The sequence below is a fragment of the Phyllobates terribilis genome, unplaced genomic scaffold, assembly GCF_046119375.1.
Source record: "Phyllobates terribilis strain yellow unplaced genomic scaffold, ASM4611937v1 Scaffold_2__4_contigs__length_985480577, whole genome shotgun sequence".
Taxonomy (NCBI): domain Eukaryota; kingdom Metazoa; phylum Chordata; class Amphibia; order Anura; family Dendrobatidae; genus Phyllobates; species Phyllobates terribilis.
Window position 1 is genome coordinate 89,886,858 of NW_027362762.1, and position 24,072 is coordinate 89,910,929.

The 24,072-nt window shown below is 45.4% G+C and overlaps 1 protein-coding gene across 2 annotated transcripts in view; it reads right to left on the reverse strand.

Moving 5' to 3' along the window:
* SLC35F2 (solute carrier family 35 member F2) overlaps positions 1-24,072 on the reverse strand; it is a 156,458-nt gene that overhangs the window by 50,820 nt on the left and 81,566 nt on the right. The window contains exon 1 of one of the 2 annotated variants that reach the window (XM_073662200.1): positions 16,683-16,949. The exons of the other annotated variant lie outside the window; for it this stretch is intronic. Coding sequence (XP_073518301.1) covers positions 16,683-16,789 — 107 coding nt within the window. The 5' untranslated portion in view covers positions 16,790-16,949. Of the gene's footprint in view, positions 1-16,682; positions 16,950-24,072 lie in introns of those variants that run through there. 2 annotated transcript variants of the gene reach the window in all.

Sequence of the window (24,072 nt, forward strand, 5' to 3'; positions counted from 1 at the left end):
AATTCTAGTATTTTCCCAATAGGGGGCCCATCCTCTGGTTTAAATTTTGAAAAGGACAGAAACTTCCTGCAGGTCCTAGCATAAATGCGGGTAGTAACAGGTTTTCTGCTACATAAGAGAGTATTCACTACATTTGTGGGGAACCCTTTGCTAATTAACAGCGCCCTTTCAAATTCCATGCCGTTAAATGGAGATTTGAGGCTGGAGGATGGGAAACCGGACCCTGAGTGATGAGGTCCGGAATCTCCGGAAGAACCCAGGGATCTGATATGGACCTTCTTTGGAGACAAGGGAACCACAGTCTTTTGGGCCAAAAGGGGCATATGAGGATTAATCTGGCTTTGTCTGCCCTGATCTTCCTTATGACTGAAGGAAGCAGGATCATGGGAGGAAATGCATACGCCAGAGGGAATTCCCAGGGAACCATGAAGGCGTCCACTGCCAGGGGACTTTCTCTGGGGTTTAGGGAACAAAATGTTGTCACCTTTAGATTGGATTTTGTCGCAAACAAGTCCACTGTTGGAAGACCCCACATTGCCACAATCCTGGAGAATATCTGAGGGTTCAAGGACCATTCTCCTTCTTTTATGGAAGTACGGCTGAGAAAATCTGCTGTGACGTTTTCTTCCCCTCTTAGATGAACAGCAGAAAGGGAGAGACAATGATCCTCTGCATTCTGAAGAAGTCTGTCCGCTACTCTCATTAAGTCTCTTGAACGGGTTCCCCCTTGATGATTTATATAGGCTACTGTCACTTGATTGTCCAAGAGTATACGGACATCCTGGCCCTGTAAATATACAAGGAACTTATTGAACGCATAATCAACCGCCAAAAGTTCCTTAACATTTGAGGAAAACCGCACCTCATTTTTTGACCAGGTTTCCTGAATTAAGTTACCTTCAAAATGAGCTCCCCAACCTGTAGCACTTGCATCTGTAGTCAAGACTGCAGTAGGCTTACATTCCCAAGGGACTCCCCTAGAAAGATTAGTGTGTACTAACCACCAACGAAGGGATTGTAAGGAGCGAGGGGCCAAGGTAAACTCCCGGTCTAGAAGTCCATCTAGGATTGAGTCGTTCTACAATATATCCCATTGAAGTGCCCTTGAGTGAAATTGGGACCAACGCACCGCGGAAAAACTCGAGGTCAAGGTCCCTAATAATGACATGGCTTTACGGAGTGACATAGAGGGCCTATCCATACAATGTCTTACCAAGCCCTGGATTTTTGCAATCTTTTCTTCTGATCAATAGCATAACTGTCTTTCAGAATCTAAAATGACCCCCAGAAACTGTTGTGCTTTTAGTGGAGGCAATCTAGATTTATCCAGATTTAGAAACCAACCTAGTCCTTCCAGGACAGAAACAGTTACCTGAAGGTGGGCCTCGCATTGAACAAAGGAGTTCCCCACTATCAGGAAATCATCAAGGTAAGGGATTATTAAGATGTCTTTTTCTCTTATATGGGCCATAACCTCTGCCACTAGTTTGGTAAAAATTTGCTGGGCTATAGCGAACCCAAAGGGAAGTGCAGTATACTGAAAGTGTTTAACCACCCCACTTATTTCAATGGCCACCCTCAGATACTTTTGATAGTCCTTATGAATGAGAACATGGTAATAAGCATCCTTAAGATCCAGAACTACCATATAACAGTGGGGAAAAAGTAATTTTATTATTGTTTTCAAGGATTCCATTTTAAAGGTGTCAATTTTAAGGAAGATATTTAAAGATCTTAAATTTATGATTGTCCTGAAACACCCATCTGGTTTGGGGACCAGGAAGAGCGGGGAGTAGAATCCGTGACCCTCTTCTGAATCCGGAACCTCAATCAGGACGTTTTTCTTTATTAGGACTTGAATTTCCGATACGAGGGCAGTCTGCTGTTCTGGGGAGGAACTAGAGGGAACAATCATGAATCTTCTGTAAGGAAGAACTTGAAATTGAAATTTAAGAACAAATTTAATCAGGCTCAAAATCCAATTACTATGAGAAATTCGTTCCCAAGCTGGGAAGAATAATGACAATCTCCCTTCCACCTGGGCCGATTGTGATTTCCCTGGCTTCTGCTCATTTTTGGAAGAAGAACCAAAGAGTAGGCCTCTACCTTTGCGACCTCTTTCTTCGAATTTCTCTTGTTCTCTGAAAAATCTTCTTCGGATAAATTTCTTTTTCCGAAACGATTTCTTAAAACAGGGTAGAGGTACAGATGGAAATCCCTTCTTAGGATCTCCGGCTTTTTCCAACAATTCGTCCATGGTCTGGCCGAAAAGATATTCCCCTTCGCAAGGAATTGCACAGAGTCTAGACTTCGTCTGTACATCTCCAGGCCAGCATTTGATCCATAGGGCTCGTCGAGCAGCATTTGATAGAGCTGATGATTTTGCTGCCAATCTAAGAAGAAATAATCTCCTTCCTAGAGACACCCTCCTTTAGCTGATTGTCCAGTTGTTCCAGCCAAACCATCAGGGTTCTCGATGTGCAGGTGGCTGCTACTGCTGGTTTCAGAGCTCCTGCAGCTGTCTCCCATGCACCTTTCAGGAAGGTATCGGCTCGTATGTCCAGGGGGTCTCTTAATGCTCCCATGTCGTCAAATGGGAGAGAAGACTTTTTTGAAGCCTTAGCGATGGCAAAATTATAGAATTTTGGATAACTAGAGGAGGAAGACATGTGAAGACTCAGACTTCAAGGTTAGATTTTAGAAAGGCAGATTTTAAGAGACTCAGAAAGAGAATAGGAGGGATCCAATGGCTGGATGTCCTTAAGGACAAAAATGTCCAGGAAGGATGGGAAATTTTTAAAAATGAGATTCTCAAAGCACAATCGTTAACAATCCCGAAAAGTAGGAAGAATGGGAAACATTTAAGGAAACCAGGATGGATGAACACAGAACTTAAACACATGCTAAAAAGAAAGAAAGAAATTTTTATTAAATGGAAAGAGGGAGGCATATTAAAAGAAGATTATAATGCAGTCTGCAGATCCTGCAGGGCACGTATCAGGTTAGCTAAAGCTGACAATGAATTAAGGCTTGCAAGAGATGTCAAAAGCAATAAAAAAGGATTTTGGGGGTATGTCAAAAGTAAAAGAAAAGTCAAAGATGCTATAGGATTTTTACAGGATGAAAATGGAGAAATGGTAAGAGAGGATGTTGAGAAGGCCGAACTTTTTAATTCCTATTTTGCATCTGTTTTCTCTCAGAAAGAAAATGTAACATCAACTGATCTTCACTGTCCTTTTAAAGGAATAGAGGAATCCAAGTTATCTGTAAACAGAAAGATTGTGAGGGAATATTTAGCTAACATAAATGAGTTCAAGTCTCCAGGTCCAGATGAATTACACCCCAGAGTACTGAAGGAGATCGTAGAAGAAATTTTAGAACCACTCTCCATAATCTTTGAAAATTCTTGGAGAACAGGAGAAGTCCCAGAAGACTGGAGAAGAGCAAATGTTGTTCCTATCTTCAAAAAGGGGAAGAAGGTGGACCCAGGGAACTATAGGCCGGTGAGTCTGACTTCTATACCAGGAAAGATCTTTGAACAAATTATTAAACAACATGTATGTAAGTACATGGATAAGAATGAAGTGATTAACCAGAGTCAGCATGGGTTTGTAACTAACAAGTCATGTCAGACTAACTTAATTTCCTTCTATGACAGAATCACTGACTGGGTGGATCAGGGAAATGCTGTAGATATAGTATATCTTGACTTCAGCAAACCATTTGACAAAGTATCTCACACCATCCTTATTGAAAAAATGACCAAGTATGCAATGGACCAGGCAACTGTTAGGTGGATTCATAACTGGCTTAGTGATCGGACTCAAAGGGTGGTTGTAAATGGCTTCACATCCAGCTGGATGAATGTCTCAAGTGGGGTACCACAGGGCTCCGTCCTGGGACCTGTATTGTTCAACATCTTTATCAATGATTTAGATGAAGGAATTGAGGGTAAACTGATTAAATTTGCTGATGACACAAAGCTAGGAGGGATAGCTAATACCAGAGAAGAGAGAGAGAGGATTCAAAAAGACCTAAATAAACTGGAGCAGTGGGCAGCAACCAACAGAATGGTTTTTAACAGGGAAAAATGCAAAGTACTACATCTGGGCAATAAAAATGAAAAAAGCATATACAGAATGGGAGGAATAGAGCTAAGCAACAGTACATGTGAAAAAGACTTAGGTATACTAATAGATCATAGACTGAACATGAGTCAACAGTGTGATGCAGCAGCAAAAAAGGCAAATACAATTCTGGGATGTATTAACAGAAGCATACAGTCTAGATTACGTGAAGTCATTATCGGTCTTTACTCCTCTTTGGTCAGACCTCATCTGGAATACTGTGTACAGTTTTGGGCACCACATTTTAAAAAAGACATAGACAAACTGGAGCAAGTTCAGAGAAGAGCGACCAGAATGGTGACTGGTCTGCAAACCATGTCCTATGAGGAACGGTTGCAGGATTTGGGAATGTTTAGCTTGCAAAAAAGAAGACTGAGAGGAGACTTCATAGCTGTCTACAAATATGTCAAGGGCTGTCACATTGTAGAAGGATCATCTTTATTCTCATTTGCACAAGGAAAGACTAGAAGCAATGGGATGAAACTAAATGGGAGGAGACACAGATTAGATATTAGAAAAAACTTTTTGACAGTTAGGGTGATTAATGAGTGGAACAGGCTGCCACGAGAGGTGGTGAGTTCCCCTTCAATGGACGTCTTCAAACAGAGGCTGGACAGACATCTGTCTGAGATGATCTAGTGAATCCTGCTTTGAGCAGGGGGTTGGACCAGATGACCCAGGAGGTCCCTTCCAACTCTACCATTCTATGATTCTATGAAAATCCAACCTTGGTGCTTTTGACCAAGAGGTACATGCGGCATCGTCAAATGGATACCTCCTTTTGAAAGAGGGAGGAACGCTGCCCTTCCTGTCTGGTTTTTGCCACTCTCTATCAATGAGATCTTTGACTCTTGTATTTACGGGGAAACATCTTTTCTTCTTCTGACCTAATCCCCCAAACATTACATCCTCTACAGATTTTTCTGGCCTTGTGTCTATAATGCCCATGGTAGTCCGGACAGCTTTCACCAAGGCATCAACCTCCTGCAGAGGAAAACACTGTCTATCCGACTCGCTATCAGAGGAAGAGAGAGAGGAGGAAGAAATGTTTGATATATCAGAGTCTGAGCCTGGCTGAGGGTCCCGAGGAACATGACTGGACTCAGAATTCCCCAGCAAAGCTTTGCCTATTTCTTCTCTAATTAAAGTCTTTAGGCCCAAGGAAAACCCCGGGGTTTCTTCCGTCATTACCTTGTCAATACAAGGTTGGCACAATTTCTTAACATATGCATCAGGGAGCGGATTGCTGCATAGGGCACATTCCTTATGTTTAGACTTAACTGAACATTTCTTGCTCTGAAAGAAAGTTATAGATAGAGAAGGAGGAGGAGAATTAGTAGAACTTTCACGAAGATTCCACTTACCCCATGGAATATTTGGTACCGTACAAGCAGAAGAATCCATCTTAACCGGCGGAGAATCACGCCGAACAACCGGACCTTCTTTTCTGCTTTTTGCGGTGAACTTTCTAGCCGAACGATTGGACCCAGACCGGGAACGTCGTTGCACCGCCAGTTGTGAGGGCTCCCCAGAGGGCTGCTAATGCAGCAGTTGTTCTTGCTGAGGTGATAGCTGCTCCTGTGTATCTCCCATGTTTACCAATGTTAAAAACTATGGGCTGGGAAGCACCTCTGTATGGTACCAGGAACCTTTTATACTGGCCATACCTGGTACCTGTATGGGAATTTTTTTTTTCTTCTTTTGGGGAATCTGGAAGGAATTCACAACTCCACTCCCCCCCCCCGCCCCTCCCCTCCCCTCCGGTGAGCTAAACGCCGATGTTAGCAGTTCCAGCGGAACGCCCACGGACTCCTGCTTCGGCGTCATCCTGCTTGCACGCGGCTTCCTGGTTGCGTGCGCGAGCTCCGCCCACTTCCGGTGGCGTCTCCGATGCATCGGAAACACGTCACAGGGCCGCGCCTGTCACGTTCCCCGCTGGTGCGGGCCGGATCTCTTGCATTGTATAGCGGGGGGAGGATGCCCGCAAGTGGCTCCACACATGGAGGACATCTACCTCCACGGGAGGGGATGTCACGCCCGCCGCAACGCACACGGAGGTGCCCCAATGAGCCCTGTCGTGGCGTCTCCAGAGGTCCAGGACCGGCCCAGGGTGGGAAACGTCATTACTCCAAACACCCTGTCGGTTCCATCTGGGGCAAGAGACAGTCTTCATTCCTGCAGGTAAGCCTGAGAGGTCTCCCATCAAGGACAGGAAACCTAAACTGAGGCAGGAGAGAGGTGCTGCCCTTTTTAACCTGTAGGTTTCCTGTCCTTGATGGGCGGATCCTCTCTCGTGGTGCTGTCATGGGTGTACGAATAAACATAACTCAAAGTGATAATATAAAAAAATTATCAAGCAGTCAGGAGTAAGGGGGGGGGGGGCACCCCATTTAGCAACTACTCGTTCCTACCTGTCTGCAGAGGTTGGCATCCTCTTGAAACAAAATTGGCGCCTCCCCTCCCTCACTAGCGTCCCCTCAGCAGCCCCCCCCCTTACCAGCATCCCCTCACCAGCGTCTCCTCAGCAGCCTCCACCCACCTCACCAGCGTCCCCTCAGCAGCCTCCCCCCCTCACTAGCGTCCCCTCAGCAGCCTCCCCCCAGCAGCCTCCACCCCCCTCACCAGCGTCCCCTCAGCAGCCCCCTCACCAGCGTCCCCTCAGCAGCCTCACCCCCTCACCAGCGTCCCCTCAGCAGCCTCCCCCCAGCAGCCTCCACCCCCCTCAGCAGCCTCCCCCCACCTCACCAGCGTCCCCTCAGCAGCCCCCTCACCAGCCCCCCCCCCCTCACCAGCAGCCTCCCCTCACTTACCAGTGTCCCCCTCAGCAGCCTCCCCTCACCAGCACAACACACACACAGGCTCACCAACGATCGGGGGAGCAGCGACATCGTGGAAAGAATCTTTCCACGATGTCCTGCTCCTGGTTACCAGCCTGCTGCTGAAGCAGGAGCAGGCTGGTAACCATGGTAAACATCGGGTTACTAGGGGCACACGCGCACCTAGTAACCCGTTGTTTATCATGGTTACCACTCTGCTACAGTGAGCGGGAGGTTACCGCTCACTTTAGCAGGCTCGTAACCATGATAAACAACGGGTTACTAGGTGAGCGTGTGCCCCTAGTAACCCGATGTTTACCATGGTTACCAGCCTGATCGCTGCTCCCGCTGGTCACACACAGCGATGTGTGCTGACCAGCAGGAGGGCAACGACCAAAAAATGGTCCAGGACACTTTGCAGCAATCAGCGACCTCACAGCAGGGGCCTGATCGCTGCAAAGTGTCACACATAGCGACATCGCTGGTGAGGTCGCTGGTGAGTCACCAAAACCGTGACACAGCAGCGATCTCGCTATGTGAGACGGGGGCTTTTAGTCACCTAGATTGGGAATCCCGGATTATACCAAATTATTCACCTTGTTTTGACACAAGTGTGATGGCTTTGCTACTGGGGTGTTTACACAAGATCATAGTGGTAAACAGCGTCCAGTTGCATACTACTCGGTCAGGCTCAAGAGTGTAGCCAGGGCCCTGCCCATGTGCTATAGACCTGTGGCTGCAGCCTCTGAACTTATACAGAAAACTGAGGACCTTGTTCTCCAACACCCGCTTACACTCCGGGTCCCACACTTAGGCTGCGTTCCCACTATTAGTTTTTCAAGCGTTTTTGCCGTGGAATTTAAAAGAATTTAAAATAAAGATTATACTTACCTTCCGATGTCCTCCCGGTGTTTTCTCCCCTCCGTCTGGTCTGTTGTATGGGTCGCGGTGTTGTGAAGGACCTGCCATGACATCATTGAGTCATGTGACCTGTCACATGACTCAATGACGTCACCGCAGGTCCTTCACACCACCACGAGCCACCCAAGACACCGGACGCAGCAGAGAAAACACCGGGAGGACATCGGAAGGTGAGTATAATCTTTTTTTTATTATTATTTTTTACCATTCTTATTCTTTTTTTTTTAACTAACTTGGTCACACTACTATAAATCCATGCCGGTTTCATAGATTTATATAGTGTGAACAAGTTGTCAAGCACTTTCCAAGTGATGCTAAAATCGCTTGGAAAAGCGCTTGATAACCCGCATGCAGAAATGCATGCAAAAACGCTTGACAAACGCTTCTACCTGGCGGGAAAAACGCATGTAAAATCCGCATGCGTTTTACCTGCCAAGGAGAAGCGTAAAAAATATGCAGCATTTCTGCTCCATTCCACAAACCTTAAAGGGAATCTGTCACCCCCCTGGGACCTATCAGACCACTAATATGGGCATACAGGTGATAGAACTGTCAATCTATATTTACCTGTATGGCCCATATTAGCGGTCTCGTTTCTGTGTAATAGCTTTTTTTATTAAATTATTTCTGCTAAGCTTGCGTCCGGAGGGCGCCAAGAAATTCCCGCCTACTAGCTTCACTTCCATACTCACCCCACCTCCCCTGCATGTCACAGGGCCCTGTGAAATGCAGTTCCTTGCCAGATCCCGCGCCTGAGCTGCTTCCTCTGTACGGACGGCGCTCTTCTTCTCCCTGACTTCCGTATAGCCTTGTGGAGCAGGGAATTTGTCATCAGGCGCTGGGAAGGTAGAGGGACTCACCAGCGCCTGCGCACATGTTCTCTGCTGCAAAAGGCTACACAGACTGCAGGAAGAACAGTAGCCGTCCGTACAGAAGAAACAGCGCAGGGCCCTGTGACGTGCAGGGGAGGTGGGGTGAGTATGGAAGTGAAGCTAGTAGGCGGGCATTTCTTGGCGCCCCCCGGACGCCAAGCTTAGCAGAAATAATTTAATAAAAAAGCTATTACACAGAAACCAGACTGCTAATATGGGCCATACAGGTAAGTAAAGATTCACAGTTCTATCACCTGTATGCCCGTATTAGCCGTCTGATGGGTCCCAGGGGGTGACAGATTCCCTTTAAACATCTCTCCCAATCTTGCATCACCAAGTACGAGATTACACTCCTCAGCCCCCACATTACAATCCAACATTGTGCGGTTCTAAATCCAGCAACCTTCTTACCTGTGGATTTAGAAATGGAAAGGATTGAGATACAAGGATGTGAGTAATGCAACACTTGTAGCATGTACCAGCCACAAAGTTTATCCTATTCACCATGCTGCTTTACGTGACTGTAAAGAATTCATGCTTTGATGAAACGCAAGGTCTGCCAACTGTTACTGATGTTCCTATAACTAACCCGAATGCTGAGTATTTTGTAGACGGCTTCAGGTGGTGGAACGAGGAACAAGGACACTTTATCACCGGGTATGCAGTAATCCAAGACGGTAACGTACTCATACAAAAACTACTCCCCCCCCCCCCCCAGTGAATTTTCACAGGAGGTGGAGCTGAAGGCACTCACTGATTCATGTACATTGGGTAAAGGGCTGAGAATTACCTGTTACACAGACAGTAACTATGCATTCGGAGTAACACATGATTTTGGGGTAATTTGGAAAACTAGGGGTTTTCTGACCTCCTCTGACAAACCAATTAAGAACTCTGACGCTGTGCAGAAATTGTTGAAAGCCTTGGAGCTGCCAATAGAAGCAGCTATAGTCAAGGTGCCTACACACACACGAACTGACACGTCACAAGCTATAGGGGACTCCCTAACTGACCAAGCAGCTGCTGCTTTACTTTTAATAGTCCTATCGTCTCCGGTTTCACCTGTAACTCCAGACTAGTGATGAGCGAGCGTGCTAGTTTAACCCTTTAGCCGAGCATGCTCGGGTGCTTTCCGAGTATCTTCGGCGTGCTCGTATATTATGCTCGAGTCCCTGCGTCTGCATGATTTATGGCTGTTAGACAGCTTCAACACATGCAGGGATTGCCTGTTTGTTAGGGAATCCTCACAGGTGTTGAGGCTGTCTAACAGCCATAAATAAAGTAGACACAGGGACTCGAACATAATATACGAGCACGCCGAAGATACTCAGAAAGCACCCGAGTGTGCTCGGTGAAAGGGTTAAACGAGCATGCTCGCTCATCACTACTCCAGACTAGTGTTGAGCGAGTATGTTTCATTAACCCTTTCGGGTGCTCGCTGAGTATTTTGGCGTGCTCTGCATTTCTTTTACTGTTGACGCGGCTGCAAGTGTCCCGGCTGCTAAACAGCTGTTACACATGCAGAGATTGCCTGTTCGACAGTGGGCAATTAGCTCAGTCTGGGGACGGATCTCTGCATCCCCTCGTATGAGTAGCCTATCCACACATCTCGGGTAAGTACCAGCTGACAATAGGGGTTCACTGACCTAGGCAGGTGTAAATTAGGGACCCTTGGGGTGCACAACAATAGCTGGGGTATAAAGGCATGTTTAGAAATACAGTATGGCAGTATGCACACAATGTTAATTAGATGCTTGAAATATAAGCCTATAAGACGTTAAATGGAAATGAATATTCATCTACGTAGAGGATTGACCAATCAGTAGTAAGATATGAATGCAATCCAATGAGATGTTTACATTTTTGTATCTTATTTCTTTGTTACCCCCAAAAAGATTCTGTATAAATATGTATTAACATGTCTAATAAACAGGGAATCTTGTTATTCAGAAAATTGGTCTGTAACTTTATTCCCTCCATCGACGGCATTCATCTGTGATACGAGGCTGATCACTGCAGGGCTAGTCCCTATAGTTGCCATGACACTAGTCAAAAAGGAAGAAAAAGCGCTCAGGAAAGACAAAAACATCAAAGAAAAACACCCAGACACTTCAGATTTACAAATCATAAGAGAAAATGAGAGTTCATAAATGTCCAAGAGATTTTCAGACCCTCACTGCACTCTTGGGGGAATTGCTCCATGTATACGAGGATATCTCCAAATCCTCCGTAAAAAAAAAAAAATTGAAAACACAAAAGAGCAAGGTGGGGAAAATGATCCTTCAATACTATTTTATATCCATCTTCCAACTGAAAACAAAGATTCAGAAAAATAAGACATAATATTCTCTTCTGCCTCCACCATTCACCAATGATACAGAGCTATGGAACGGATGGGAATCTTCTATAAGGATGGGGTCACATGAACGTAGAGTCACTCATGCAAGAGAATCGGGTCAATTACGCAATAGACACTCTGATCAGAGAGTGAGCTTAGTGTGAACGGATTCTCTCAGATGACAGAATCCGAACACACAGCGGAGAAGATGGAGATCAACATTTCTCCATCTTCTCCATTGTGTCAGTGGGTAGAAAGCGGACTGCACTAAGATGTAATCCGACTGCCATCCAATGGTTTCCATGCACTCATTGACTCGAAGAGTTGAGTGTGATCCGAATATTGGATCAAACTTGGACATTCTACGATTTCTTTCCTCGGACAGACTCGATCTGCTAAAAAAAATCTGACACGTGCATGACCTTATAGAATAACATTGATCCGATGTTTTGCCGGATTACAATCGGATTAAAACTACAGTTCTCTGCACCTGCCCTAAGACTCAGTACTTGTTGTCTCATCGAGGTGAATATTATGTTTTATTTTTCTGCAGCTTTATATGCTTTTCACTTGGAAGATGAATATAAAATAATATTGAAGGCCAATTTTCACCATTGTGTTCTTTTTGTGTTTTAGAAAGCTGCATATTTTTTCCGCATCTCCCTGGCAGGAAAAACGCATGCGGATTGTACATGTGTTTTTCCCGCCAGGTAGAAGCGTTTGTCAAGCATTTTTGCATGCGATTTCTGCATGCCGGTTATCAAGCGCTTTTCCAAGCGATTTTAGCATCACTTGGAAAAGTGCTTGACAACTTGGTCACACTATATAAATCCATGCAACCGGCATATATAGTGTGACCAAGTAATAGTTAAAAAAAGAATAAAAATGGTAAAAAAATAAAGATTATACTTACCTTCCGATGGCCCCCGGTCTCCTCAGCGATGCGTCCGGTGTGTTGGGCGGCTCGCGATGGTCTAAGAGAACCTTCCATGACGTCATTTAGTCATGTCAGCGGTCGCGTGACCTATCACATGACTAAATGATGTAATGGAAGGTCCTTTTAGACCATCGCGAGCCGCCCAACACACCAGATGCATCCCTGAGGAGACCGGGGGCCATCAGAAGGTAAGTATAATCTTTATTTTTTATTTTAAATTCTTTTTTTTACAGGTACTATGGTACCGGGGTCCGGAGGAGAGTCTCCTCTTCTTCAGATCCGGGTACCATCCGAATATTGAATAGCTTAATATCCCCATGTGCACATGTAGTCATGCGGATATTAAGCGATTCAATGCAAGTCAATGGCGGCAATTACGCTGCGAGTCCGCAAAATTAATGGACATGCTGCGTATTTTTCCGCAATGATAATCCGCAGCATGTGCACAGCACATGCAGATTATCATTGGGGATCATGGGGCACGTATTAAAGCGTTTTTTTTAAGCGCTTTCACTGCGGAAATTCCGCGGCAAAAACGCATAGTGGGCACGGAGCCTTAAGCTGGGGTTCCTGTGAACATCAATCGGCCTTGATTTATTAGGGTATGTGCACACATTGGGTATTTGATGGCAGAAATTTCTGCAACGTTTCTGCATCTCTTGGGCAGGAAAACGCAGGCTCAAAAACGTTGCGGTTTTTGCTGCAATTTTGCCTACGTTTTTCAGTGCATTCAGTGGGTGAAAGGCAAAAACGCACAGAGAATGGACATGCTGATGATTATTTTCTGCACCAAATCTGCAAGTCAAAAATACTCAACGTGTGCATGACACTTCAGGTTTCTCATTCACTTTACTGGCATCAGGTTGTCACAAATCCAAGCGGAAAAAAAAGCGGCAAAAACACATCAAATCTGCAACGTGTACACACAGCCTTATAGTGACTCCCGCACATACCAACAGAACAAATAATAGAAAGCCAGCAGTAAATATCTAGCAACGTTGGTGCTTGGGATTTATCCAGCCCAGACTTTAAAAATATATATTAAAGGGTTTGATTGGGATTTTAAAGCACCACTCCAGTATTTTTTTTTTTATTGCAGAGCTGGAGTTGTGCAACTAATCTAAGTCCCCGAGTCTTACACTTACCAGCCCTGTTCCGGTCGGTCTCCGGCAGGTTGCGTCGGATCGCTCCAGTGTTTAGAAGTCACAATTCAATGTTAGTCTATAACAGTCAGAAAGAGGCACTAAGACTTACATTAAGGCCACGGCTCCACTATCAGTATTTGGTCAGTATTTTTTCTCAGGAGTGGGAGCCAAAACTAGGTGAGGAACAATCAGAGAAAAGGTATAATAGAAACAAGTCACCAATTCTGCATTTATCACCCACTCCTGGTTTTGGCTCCCACTCCTGAGAAAAAATACTGACCGAATACTGACCAAATAATGATAGTGGGGCCGTGGCCTAAGAGCTGTGACCCTTATCTCTGACTTCAGTCAGAATTTGCAGTCACAAGATGGGAGATGGGGACCGGAGTGGTGTTGGGAAGATCTGAAGACGGCGGCTGGTAAGTATAAGACCAGGGTCGGGAACTTAAATTAGTTGCACCACTCCAGAAGGGAAATTTAAAAAAAGAAAACCGCTGGAGTGGTGCTTTAAGAACGTGACATAAAAGCAAGAAATGGTACATGAAAAAAAACAAACAACAAAACACATTGTATATACACACACACGTGGTCAAAATTGTTGGTACCCCTCGTATAAAGAAAGAAAAACCCACAATGGTCACAGAAATAACTTGAATCTGACTAAAGTAATAAATTTAAAATCTATGAAAATGAACAAATGAAAGTCAGTCATTTCTTTTCAACCCTGCATCCACAGAATTAAAAAAAAAAATTAAACTCATGAAATAGGCCTGGACAGAAATGATGGTACCCCTAAAAATAATGTGACAAAAGGGACATGTTAAATCAAGTAAATCAAGCTGTGTCCACTAATTAGCATCACAGGTGTCTACAATCTTGTAATCAGTCAGTGGGCCAGTATATAGGGCTACAGATACTCACTGTGCTGTTTGGTGACATGGTGTGTACCACAGTCAACATGGACCAGAGGAAGCAAAGGAAAGAGTTGTCTCCGGAGATTAGAAAGAAAATTATAGACAAGCATGTTAAAAGGTAAAGGTTATAAGACCATCTCCAAACAGCTTGATGTTCCTGTGACTACAGTTGCACATATTATTCAGAAATTTATGATCCATGGGACTGTAGCCAACCTCCCTGGACGTGGCCGCAGGAGGAAAATTGATGACAAATCAAAGAAACGTATAATACAAATGGTAACAAAAGAGCCCAGGATAACTTCTAAAGAGATTAAAAGTGAACTTCAAGCTCAAGGAACATCAGTGTCTGGATCAAACAACAATGGATGGTGTGCCCTAAGTGGACTTCATGGGAGACAACCAAGGAGAACACCATTGTTGAAAAAAAAATTTTTTATAAAAAAGCCAGACTGGAATTTGCCAAATTAGATGTTGACAAGCCACAAAGCTTCTGGGAGAATGTGCTATGGACAGATGAGACAAAAATAGAGCTGATGTGCCTTGCCAAAAACTTCCATGTTCACAGACAGAAAAATGAAGCATATCAAAGAACACTGTCCCTACTGTGGAGCATGGAGGAGGCTCTGTTATGTTCTTGGGCTGCTTTTCTGCATCTGGCACAGGGTGTCTTGAATCTGTGCAGGGTACAATGAAATCTCAAGACTATCAAGGGATTCAAGAGAGAAATGTGCAGCCCAGTGTCAGAAAGCTTGGTCTCAGTCGCAGGTCATGGGTCTTGCAACAGGATAATGATCCAAAGCACACAGCTAAAAACACCCAAGAATGGCTAAAAGGAAAACATTGGACTATTCTGAAGTGGCCTTCTATGGGCCCTGACCTAAATCCTATTGAGCATCTTTGGAAAGAGCTGAAACATGCCGTCTGGAAAAGGCAACCTTCAAACACGAGACAACTGGAGCAGTTTGCTCATGAGGAGTGGGCCAAAATACCTGTCGAGAGGTGCAGAAGTCTCATTGACAGTTACAGGAATCGCTTGATTGCAGTGATTGCCTCAAAAGGTTGTTCAACAAAATATTAAGTTAAGAAGAACCATCATTTCTGTCCAGGCCTATTTCATGAGTTTTAATTTTTTTAAAAATTCTGTGGAAGCAGGGTGAAAAGCAATGTCTGACTTTTATTTGTTCATTTTCATAAACTTTTAATTTATTATTACTTTTGTCAGATTCAAGTTATTTCTGTGACCATTGTGGGTTTTTCTTTCATTAAACGAGGGGTACCAACAATTTTGACCACGTGTGTAAATTAAATCCCCCCACCTGCTCTCCATAATATTTCCTGATCTTAGGAAACTTTTGCGGAAAGTTGTAACAAAAACTACAAAACATTGGAACAGATGTCATACTGATCTAAACAGCTCATGAAGAGCAAGAACGCAATTTGTCCCCGGGATTCACACTTCAGAACCGGTGAAAAAAATCTGACATAACTATATACTTTAGTAACCAGATAAATAATACAAGTAGCCACAATTATTTACATTAGCCAATAGTAACTGTCATGAATATCACCAGAAAATAACTTCTAAAAGCAAATTTCTAGTTGTTTGGCCGTTATCCAGCCCAACTTCTATTGTACTAAACTTGTATTGAGCGCGGAAACAGACTAGCCGGGTTCTGGCTGGGAGCGTGTATAGCGCATATGTGACACAGGAGAACCCGCACAGCGCGTCTGCATTGTTCTCCTAGTTTTGGCTTATAAATACTGATGTAAAATACTAACCAAATACTGATAGTGTGAACATGGTCTAACAATTGGTTTACACAAGTCAGAATATTTGATCAGAGATATTAGACAAATTGTGGAGGGGGGGGGGGAGGGAGTTTGTCAAAAGTATGAAAAAAAACTAACAAAAAAAAAACAGCCCCAAATGAAATAAGAAGTGAAATTAAATAAGAAAATTATGAAAAAAAAAAAAAAAAGAGAAAAAGAAAATACTTAATAAAAAAAATGAAATTCGTAAGAAAATAATGAAAATTCATAAATAAAATGAAGAAAATTAAAATTTATAATAAATTATTTTCTAACTTATTAATTTCATTTATGAATTTTCATATGAATTATTTTCATTATTTGCTTGTTTATTATAAATTTAACAAGCAAATAATGAAAGCAAATAATGAAATAATTCAGAAGAAAATTAAATAACCAAATCATGAAAAGTAAATGAAATAATTAGTAAGCAAATAATGAATTCATGAGAAAATAATTACATAATTCATCCAAAAAATAGTGAAATAATTCACGATAAATAATAAAATAATGAAGTTTAACTTATACATAAAAGTCTAAAAAAAAGAGTCATCAGTGCAATCCGTACACGATCCGTACACGATCCATACACGATCCGTACACGATCCATACACGATCCATACACGATCCATACACGATCCATACACGATCCATACACTGCTGTACAGTGGACACCAGGGTATCCGGCCAGATGTGATGTCATACTATTACTACACAACACACTACATACAGTACAGTGTATGTGATGACGTGTCAGCTCACAGATGACGTCATCAGTGTTACAGAGTAGAGTCATTTACCAGGTAAATATCTTCTTGGATAGCCAGGACAGGCGCTGGCGCACGCCGGCTCTGTGTGCTGCAGGTGGGTGCCCCAGTGATGGCTGACAGGCTTGTCCATCATCCATCCTGGGGGGATCATGTAGGTCCTGGAGTAACGCCGGCGGTGAGCAGAGAAGCTGTGCTGCAGCAGCAGTGGCCGGCAGTGTGAGCGCTCACCATGTGGAGGTGGTGTCATAGCGACATCACCAGGGGGAGGGACTCAGGGACGCGTCTAGCACAGAGACGCTCCTGTGATGGGGTGACGTCACCAGATGGGGGCGTGGCCTCATCCTCCAGCGTACTACACTCGATATCAGGAAGGAGCGTGTGCTGAGGCTGCTGAGGAGGAGGAGGCTGCTGAGGAGGAGGAGGAGGCTGCTGAGGAGGAGGAGGAGGCTGCTGAGGAGGAGGAGGCTGCTGAGGAGGAGGAGGCTGCTGAGGAGGAGGAGGCTGCTGAGAAGGAGGAGGAGGCTGAGCTCTGCACCATGGCGCTGTGTGCCGATGGGAATGCGGACACAGGACTAAGTGTGAGGGGGTCTGAGGATGTTTTGGGGGGGAGCAATGAAACATGGATGATGTTACGATATGGGGCTGCATGTTGTAGGGATGCACAGGGATGGGGCTGAACTGTAAAGACGTTGATGTTACATGATGATGAGGGGCTGTGCAGAGAATAGGGGGGATGATGATGATGAGGGGCTGTGCGGAGCAGGGGGGATGATGATGAAGAGGGGCTGTGCAGAGCAGGGGGGGATGATGATGATGAGGGGCTGTGCAGAGCAGGGGGGGATGATGATGATGAGGGGCTGTGCTTTGCGGGGGGGGGTGATGATGATGATGAAGAGGGGCTGTGCAGAGCAGGGGGGGATGATGATGATGATGAGGGGCTGTGCGGAGCAGGGGGGGATGATGATAAGGGCCTGTGCGGAGCAGGGGGGATGATGATGAGGGCCTGTGCGGAGCAGGGGGGATGATGATGATGATGAGGGGCTGTGCGGAGCAGGGGGGATGATGATGAGGGGCTGTGCGGAGCAGGGGTGATGATAATGAGGGCCTGTGCGGAGCAGGGGGGATGATGATGAGGGGCTGTGCGGAGCAGGGGGTGATGATAATGAGGGCCTGTGCGGAGCAGGGGGGATGATGATGATGAGGGGCTGTGCGGAGCAGGGGGGATGATGATGAGGGGCTGTGCGGAGCAGGGGGGATGATGATGAGGGGCTGTGCGGAGCAGGGGGGATGATGATGATGAGGGGCTGTGCGGAGCAGGGGGGATGATGATGAGGGGCTGTGCGGAGCAGGGGGGGATGATGATGAGGGGCTGTGCGGAGCAGGGGGGGATGATGATGAGGGGCTGTGCGGAGCAGGGGGGGATGATGATGAGGGGCTGTGCGGAGCAAGGGGGGATGATGATGAGGGGCTGTGCGGAGCAAGGGGGGATGATGATGAGGGGCTGTGCGGAGCAGGGGGGGATGATGATGAGGGGCTGTGCGGAGCAGGGGGGGATGATGATGAGGGGCTGTGCGGAGCAGGGGGGATGATGATGAGGGGCTGTGCGGAGCAGGGGGGATGATGATGAGGGGCTGTGCGGAGCGGGGGGATGATGATGAGGGGCTGTGCGGAGCAGGGGGGATGATGATGAGGGGCTGTGCGGAGCAGGGGGGGATGATGATGAGGGGCTGTGCGGAGCAGGGGGGGATGATGATGAGGGGCTGTGCGGAGCAGGGGGGGATGATGATGAGGGGCTGTGCGGAGCAGGGGGGGATGATGAGGGGCTGTGCGGAGCAGGGGGGATGATGATGAGGGGCTGTGCGGAGCAGGGGGGATGATGATGAGGGGCTGTGCGGAGCAGGGGGGGATGATGATGAGGGGCTGTGCGGAGCAGGGGGGGATGATGATGAGGGGCTGTGCGGAGCAGGGGGGGATGATGATGAGGGGCTGTGCGGAGCAGGGGGGGATGATGATGAGGGGCTGTGCGGAGCAGGGGGGGATGATGATGAGGGGCTGTGCGGAGCAGGGGGGATGATGATGAGGGGCTGTGTGGAGCAGGGGGGGATGATGATGAGGGGCTGTGTGGAGAAGGGGGGGTGACGGTGCACGTTGTTGGGCCGCATGGGGAGGGTGATAAATTTTCATGCTGGGCGGCTGCAAAGGAAAGTGGGTGATATTACTCGCTTGGGGCTGCGAGGGAAGGGGGTAATGTCACTTTTCTGAGGCTGCATGCTGGGAAGGAGGTAATGTCAATTTTGTGGAGCTGCATGGAATTATTTATGTGTTTTAATAAAACTGTTTGAGAACCATGGGCTGAATATTCATTTCTATAATTATAAATCTTGGTGTGATATTAGTGCAGAGTAACTGCAGGTGGATCTGTATCGGAGCGTGTTCACACTTTCCGATTTGTTGGGGAAGCAATCTGCAGCCAAGTCCTCACCAGTAAACCTGCACTAAATCCTTCAGGTCTCTCTAACAATTTCTTTCCTCCTCAGCTTTTAATTAAAAAAAAAAAAAAAAAAAGTAAAAAATGATCACTTATTCAACCAATGTGTTAGGCGCCAGCATTGTGTCTGTGTATTCCAGCCTTCTACAGTGACTTGCATGCTCTGTGGCCCATACAGCCCGCTCTCTTGTAGAAGTCATACGGGACAAAACAGTTTTTTTTTTTTTACTCCCTTCAAGACATCCACCATACATGCTCCAACCGCCGGCGCAATCAAAAGCTGGTGTCAGTGCTATATGAGAACGCCCACTATTGCTGCTAGCGCAAATTGCGGGCGTTTAACCCCTGTGATGCTGCTGTCAATAGTGACATTGATTGGCAGAGGGAACTCCCTCTGTGCTCCGATCAGCACAACACGATTGTGAACGCGTTGTGCTGATGGTCTCAATGGTGACCCAGGACGAAAGATGTCCGCAGGGTCACCATGGGACAGTGTCCCATAAGCTCCTGCCTCCTCCCTGTCTGCAATGCACAGATCTAATGCACTGCAAAAGCATTGCGGAGTATCAGAGCAGGGAAAGTTGATGTCCCATCCTGGGACAAAGTAAAAATAGTTTTTAATTGTAAAAAAAAATTCACAAAATAAGGAACAAATAAAAAAAAGAAATGATAAATCCAATAAATACATTTATTTATGTAAAAACAAAAATAAAGTACACATTTATCACCGTGTCTGGAACGACCTGACCTATAAAACTGTCCCACTAGATAACCCCTTCAGTGAACACCGAAAAAAAAGTAAACAAAAAACTATGCTTTTTCATCAAACCACTAATCGAAAAGTCGAATGGTACCGCTGAAAATATCATGACAAGCCGCCACCAGTAGAGAAATAGAAAAGCTTTAGCTCTCTATAAAGCGATGCAAAAACAATTATTTTTCGTACTAACCTCGAAAATAAAGCTGCCTTATGAATTTTACCCAACAGTGAACAGCATGAAAAAAAAACAATTCCTGAATTGTTAGTTTTTGTTCTTTCTGCCTCCCAAAAATCAGAATAGAAAGTGATCAAAAAATGTCACCAATAAAAACGTCAACTCATCCCGCAAAAAAACAAGTCCTCACATGACTGTCAGCAAAAATATAGAAAAATTATAGCTCTCAAAATATAGTGATGCTAAAACTTTGTTTTGCAAAAACAAGCGGTTTTTAGTGTGTGACAGCTGCCAAATATAAAAACCCGATATAAATCTGGTATCGCTGTAATCGCACCGACCCGAAGAATAAAGTCGTCTAGTCACTTATACAGCACGAGGAACGGCGTAAAAAACAAAACCAATCCTTCATCTGCTGTTGATTTGTTCATTCTTCCTCCCAAACATCGCAGTATGGCTCTGCTCACATTTATCCTGCGCTGAGCGCTTACATCGGGGTTTCCATATAAATCTCTGAAAATTCAGATGGAACTCCCGGCAGAAGATTCCCCTATACTGAGGTAGACAGTCACTGTGGACGCCGTCTGGCCTATGATCCGGCAGTGTCTGTCTTTTTAGGCATGCATAAAAGTGCCGTAGGCCACAGTTTTGTGCACTTATGAAAAGAAGGACACCGCTGAACAGAGGCCAGACGGAGTCCAGAGTAACTCTGCTGCCTCATTATAGTGAATGGATCCCTCGGGGGTTTCATCTGAATCACGTCACTCAGAGATTTAGATGGAAACCCTGATATAAGTGCTCAGCGTAGAGCACAGGGTAAATGTGATCCCAAATGTTATGTAAAATGTTCCCAATAAAAGCTTCAACTCAATCCACAAAAAAGCAACTCCCCACTCAGTTCCGTCATCTTTCAATGGAAACGTAGGAGGCTTCCACGTTAGTAGTAGCACAAAGGCTCCGGAAAAGTGCTATGGCTCCTCGCCCCCACAAGAAATTCAGCAAATTCTGCACTCTTAAATTCCCCCTCTCCCTTCTGAGCCTTAATGTGTGCCCTAACAACATTTGTGGTTGTCCTGATGAAGAAGCTATAGGCTTCGAAACGCGTTGACGATTAAACCATTTACGATTAGATTAGACTCTTCTTCCTACGGGAGCGCAGAAACAACCTATTTGTTTTTACGGTATTGTTGCTTAAATCACATTTAGTATCGACGTGTTTGGCATTTCTGTAGCGATGAGAGCCCGCCTAATTTACAGTGTCCATGTCTCTAGAAGCACGAGCTGGGCAGAACATATGGGCACTACAACATACTGGTCACTACAATTTTTTTTGCATATTTGCAATTTTCACTGGAAAACACCCATGGAGTCAAATCATCACTACACCTGTAGTAATTTCCAAAATGGGGTCACTTGAGGGGGAATTCTGCTCTTTTGGCACTTAGGAGCTCTGTATATGGAGTCCGCAAACTGCTCTAAGATAATTTGTTCTCCAAAAGTCAAATAGCACTCAGTCCCTCAAGAGTCTTACTGTGTGGCTATGCTGTACTGTACAGCCACATATTGGGTATTGCCATGTTCAGCAGAAATTGTGTCAAATTTTGGTGCCATTTTTACCCATTTTCCCATGTGAGAATGTAAAATCTGGGGCTAAAACTAAATTTCTGTGATAAAAATGTAATTTTTTCTTCAGCGCACAATTCTGTGACACACCAGTGGTGTCAATATGATCACTGCGCCCCAAGATGTATTAACGGAGATGTGTAGTTTGTAAAATGGGGTCACTTATGGTGGGTTCTGCTGTTCTGGCACCTCAGGATATCTGCCAATGTGACATGGCACCCTCAAACCATTTCAGCAAAATGTGCACTATAATATGCCAGTCCTTCTCTTCTGAGCTTTGCACTGTGCCTCAATAGTAGCTTACCTCACATGAGGTAATGGCGTACTCAAGAGAAATTGAGTAACATATTTTATGGTCCATTTTCTCCTATTTTCCCTATTGAAAATTTGGGGCCAAAGTAAAAATTTTAGTTGAAAAACTGGTTTCCATTGACTCAGCTCAATGTTTAACAACTCTTTGAATCGCCTGAGGGTTAAAAATGCTCACTTCACCTCTAGATGAATTCCTCAAGAGGTGCAGTTTCCAAAATGGGGTCACTTGTGGAGGTTTCTTCTGTTTTGGCATGTCAGGCGCTCTTCAAATGTGACATGGCATCTGCTATCTGTTCCAGCCAATTTTGCGCTCAAAAAGTCAAATGGCGCTCCTTCCCTTCCACACCCTGCCGTGTGCTTACATAGTAGTTTTCAACCATATATGGGGTACTGGTGTACTCAGTGGAAATTGCATACCAAATTGTATGGTCCATTTTCTTCTGTTACCCTTGTGAAAAATGAAAAATTTGGGGCAAAAGGAACATGTTTGGGCGAAAATGTATTTACCAGGTCGTCCATCATGACAGTAGCGTAGGAGATAGTTCCTCTGATCCTCTAGGGACAGGAAATACATGAGAGGTTAAAAGCACCCCCCTTCCCTCAGTGTTTTTCCTGTCCCTAGCAGGACAGGACGCAGTAGGAAGAGGTCTACAAAGAAAGATGAAGCAAAGGTACCTGTGAACCAGAGGGATCGGGGGGGACTGATCTCTCCCCATCCCCCTGCCAAGACGCTCCATGCTGAAACCCCACTGGGCGGGGATCCCTCAGCCGAGTCGGTGGAGATAGGGGACTCCCGACCATGCTATCTCCCTCGGACAGAGGGCTCTGGACTCCACGCCGCTGCCTGACTTCCGGGTCTGGCCTGCGTGAGTTCCGGAGGATGGAGCGCAAAACTTCCGTTCCGGCCTGTGCATGCGCCCGAGGGTGGAGGTTCACTTCTGGGCACACTTTGATGATGCGCCGGATACACAGGGACACCGGCGTTTTTCTGTGCAGCAGGGCGTACATCCCTGCAAAACATTGTAGTGGATGAGAAAGGGGGTGTGCCTCACACCACCTGGATCAGATAAGACCCTATAAAAGGGTAGTCTTACAAACATGCACACTCTGACACTATGGATTCTAATCCTACACGATCAGAATCTCTAGCAGAGTCCCAGGGTAGTGTGAGTATAAGCCACATTTTTAATATGTCCCAAAGCTCCTGATCACTGTAGAAAATTCTTGTGTCTTTTTCTAAAGGATAGAGGTACCCAGAGGTCCAGATCTTCCTCAAGGAAGAAACCCCAAAAATGCTTATCCTGTAGCACTAAGCTTCAGGATTCATACAAAAAACAGCTGTGCAAAGAATGCATTGAAAAAATTCTCAGGGTAGAGAAGGCAACGTTCCTTACGCATATGTGTTCTATGATCCCGAGAAGAGGTCCAAAACACAGTCTCTAGCCTCATACCCTCTCAAACGCATCAATTGCCCCACACTGTTCAGCACTCCTCCCGCCACAAGAGACCTAGATGGGAAATGGAGGAGTCATCTGAGGAAGGAGAATATCCAGATTCAGCTTCAGAACAGGGCCTGGATGGGAAGGAGGAAACCATTTCTCATTTACCATAAGAGGAAAGTAAAAGGTATCTGTTCTCGACTGAACATACTGATGATTTACTTAAATCAGTGAGGCACACTATGAAGTTAGAGGACACACATATATCCCAGTCTATACAGGATGAAATGTTTTCAGGTCTGAGAACTCAAAGAAACAGGGTGTTCCCCATTAACGAGAACATCAGAGCCATGATCCTGGAAGAGTGGGAAGACACAGAGAAGAGGCTAATAGTCCCAAGAGGCTTTCAAGTCCGCCTTCCATTTGACCCAGAGGAAATTCACAAGGTGGACATTCCCATTGCAAAAGTTGCAAGAAAAACTTCCATTCCCTTTGAGGACTCCTGCCTAAAAGATGCAATGGACAGGAAAGCAGAGAGTCTGCTAAAGAGGTACTGGGAATCGTCCGCGGCAATTATGAAAGCTAATATTGCTGCTACCTCTGTGGCTAGATTCACGTGCCTC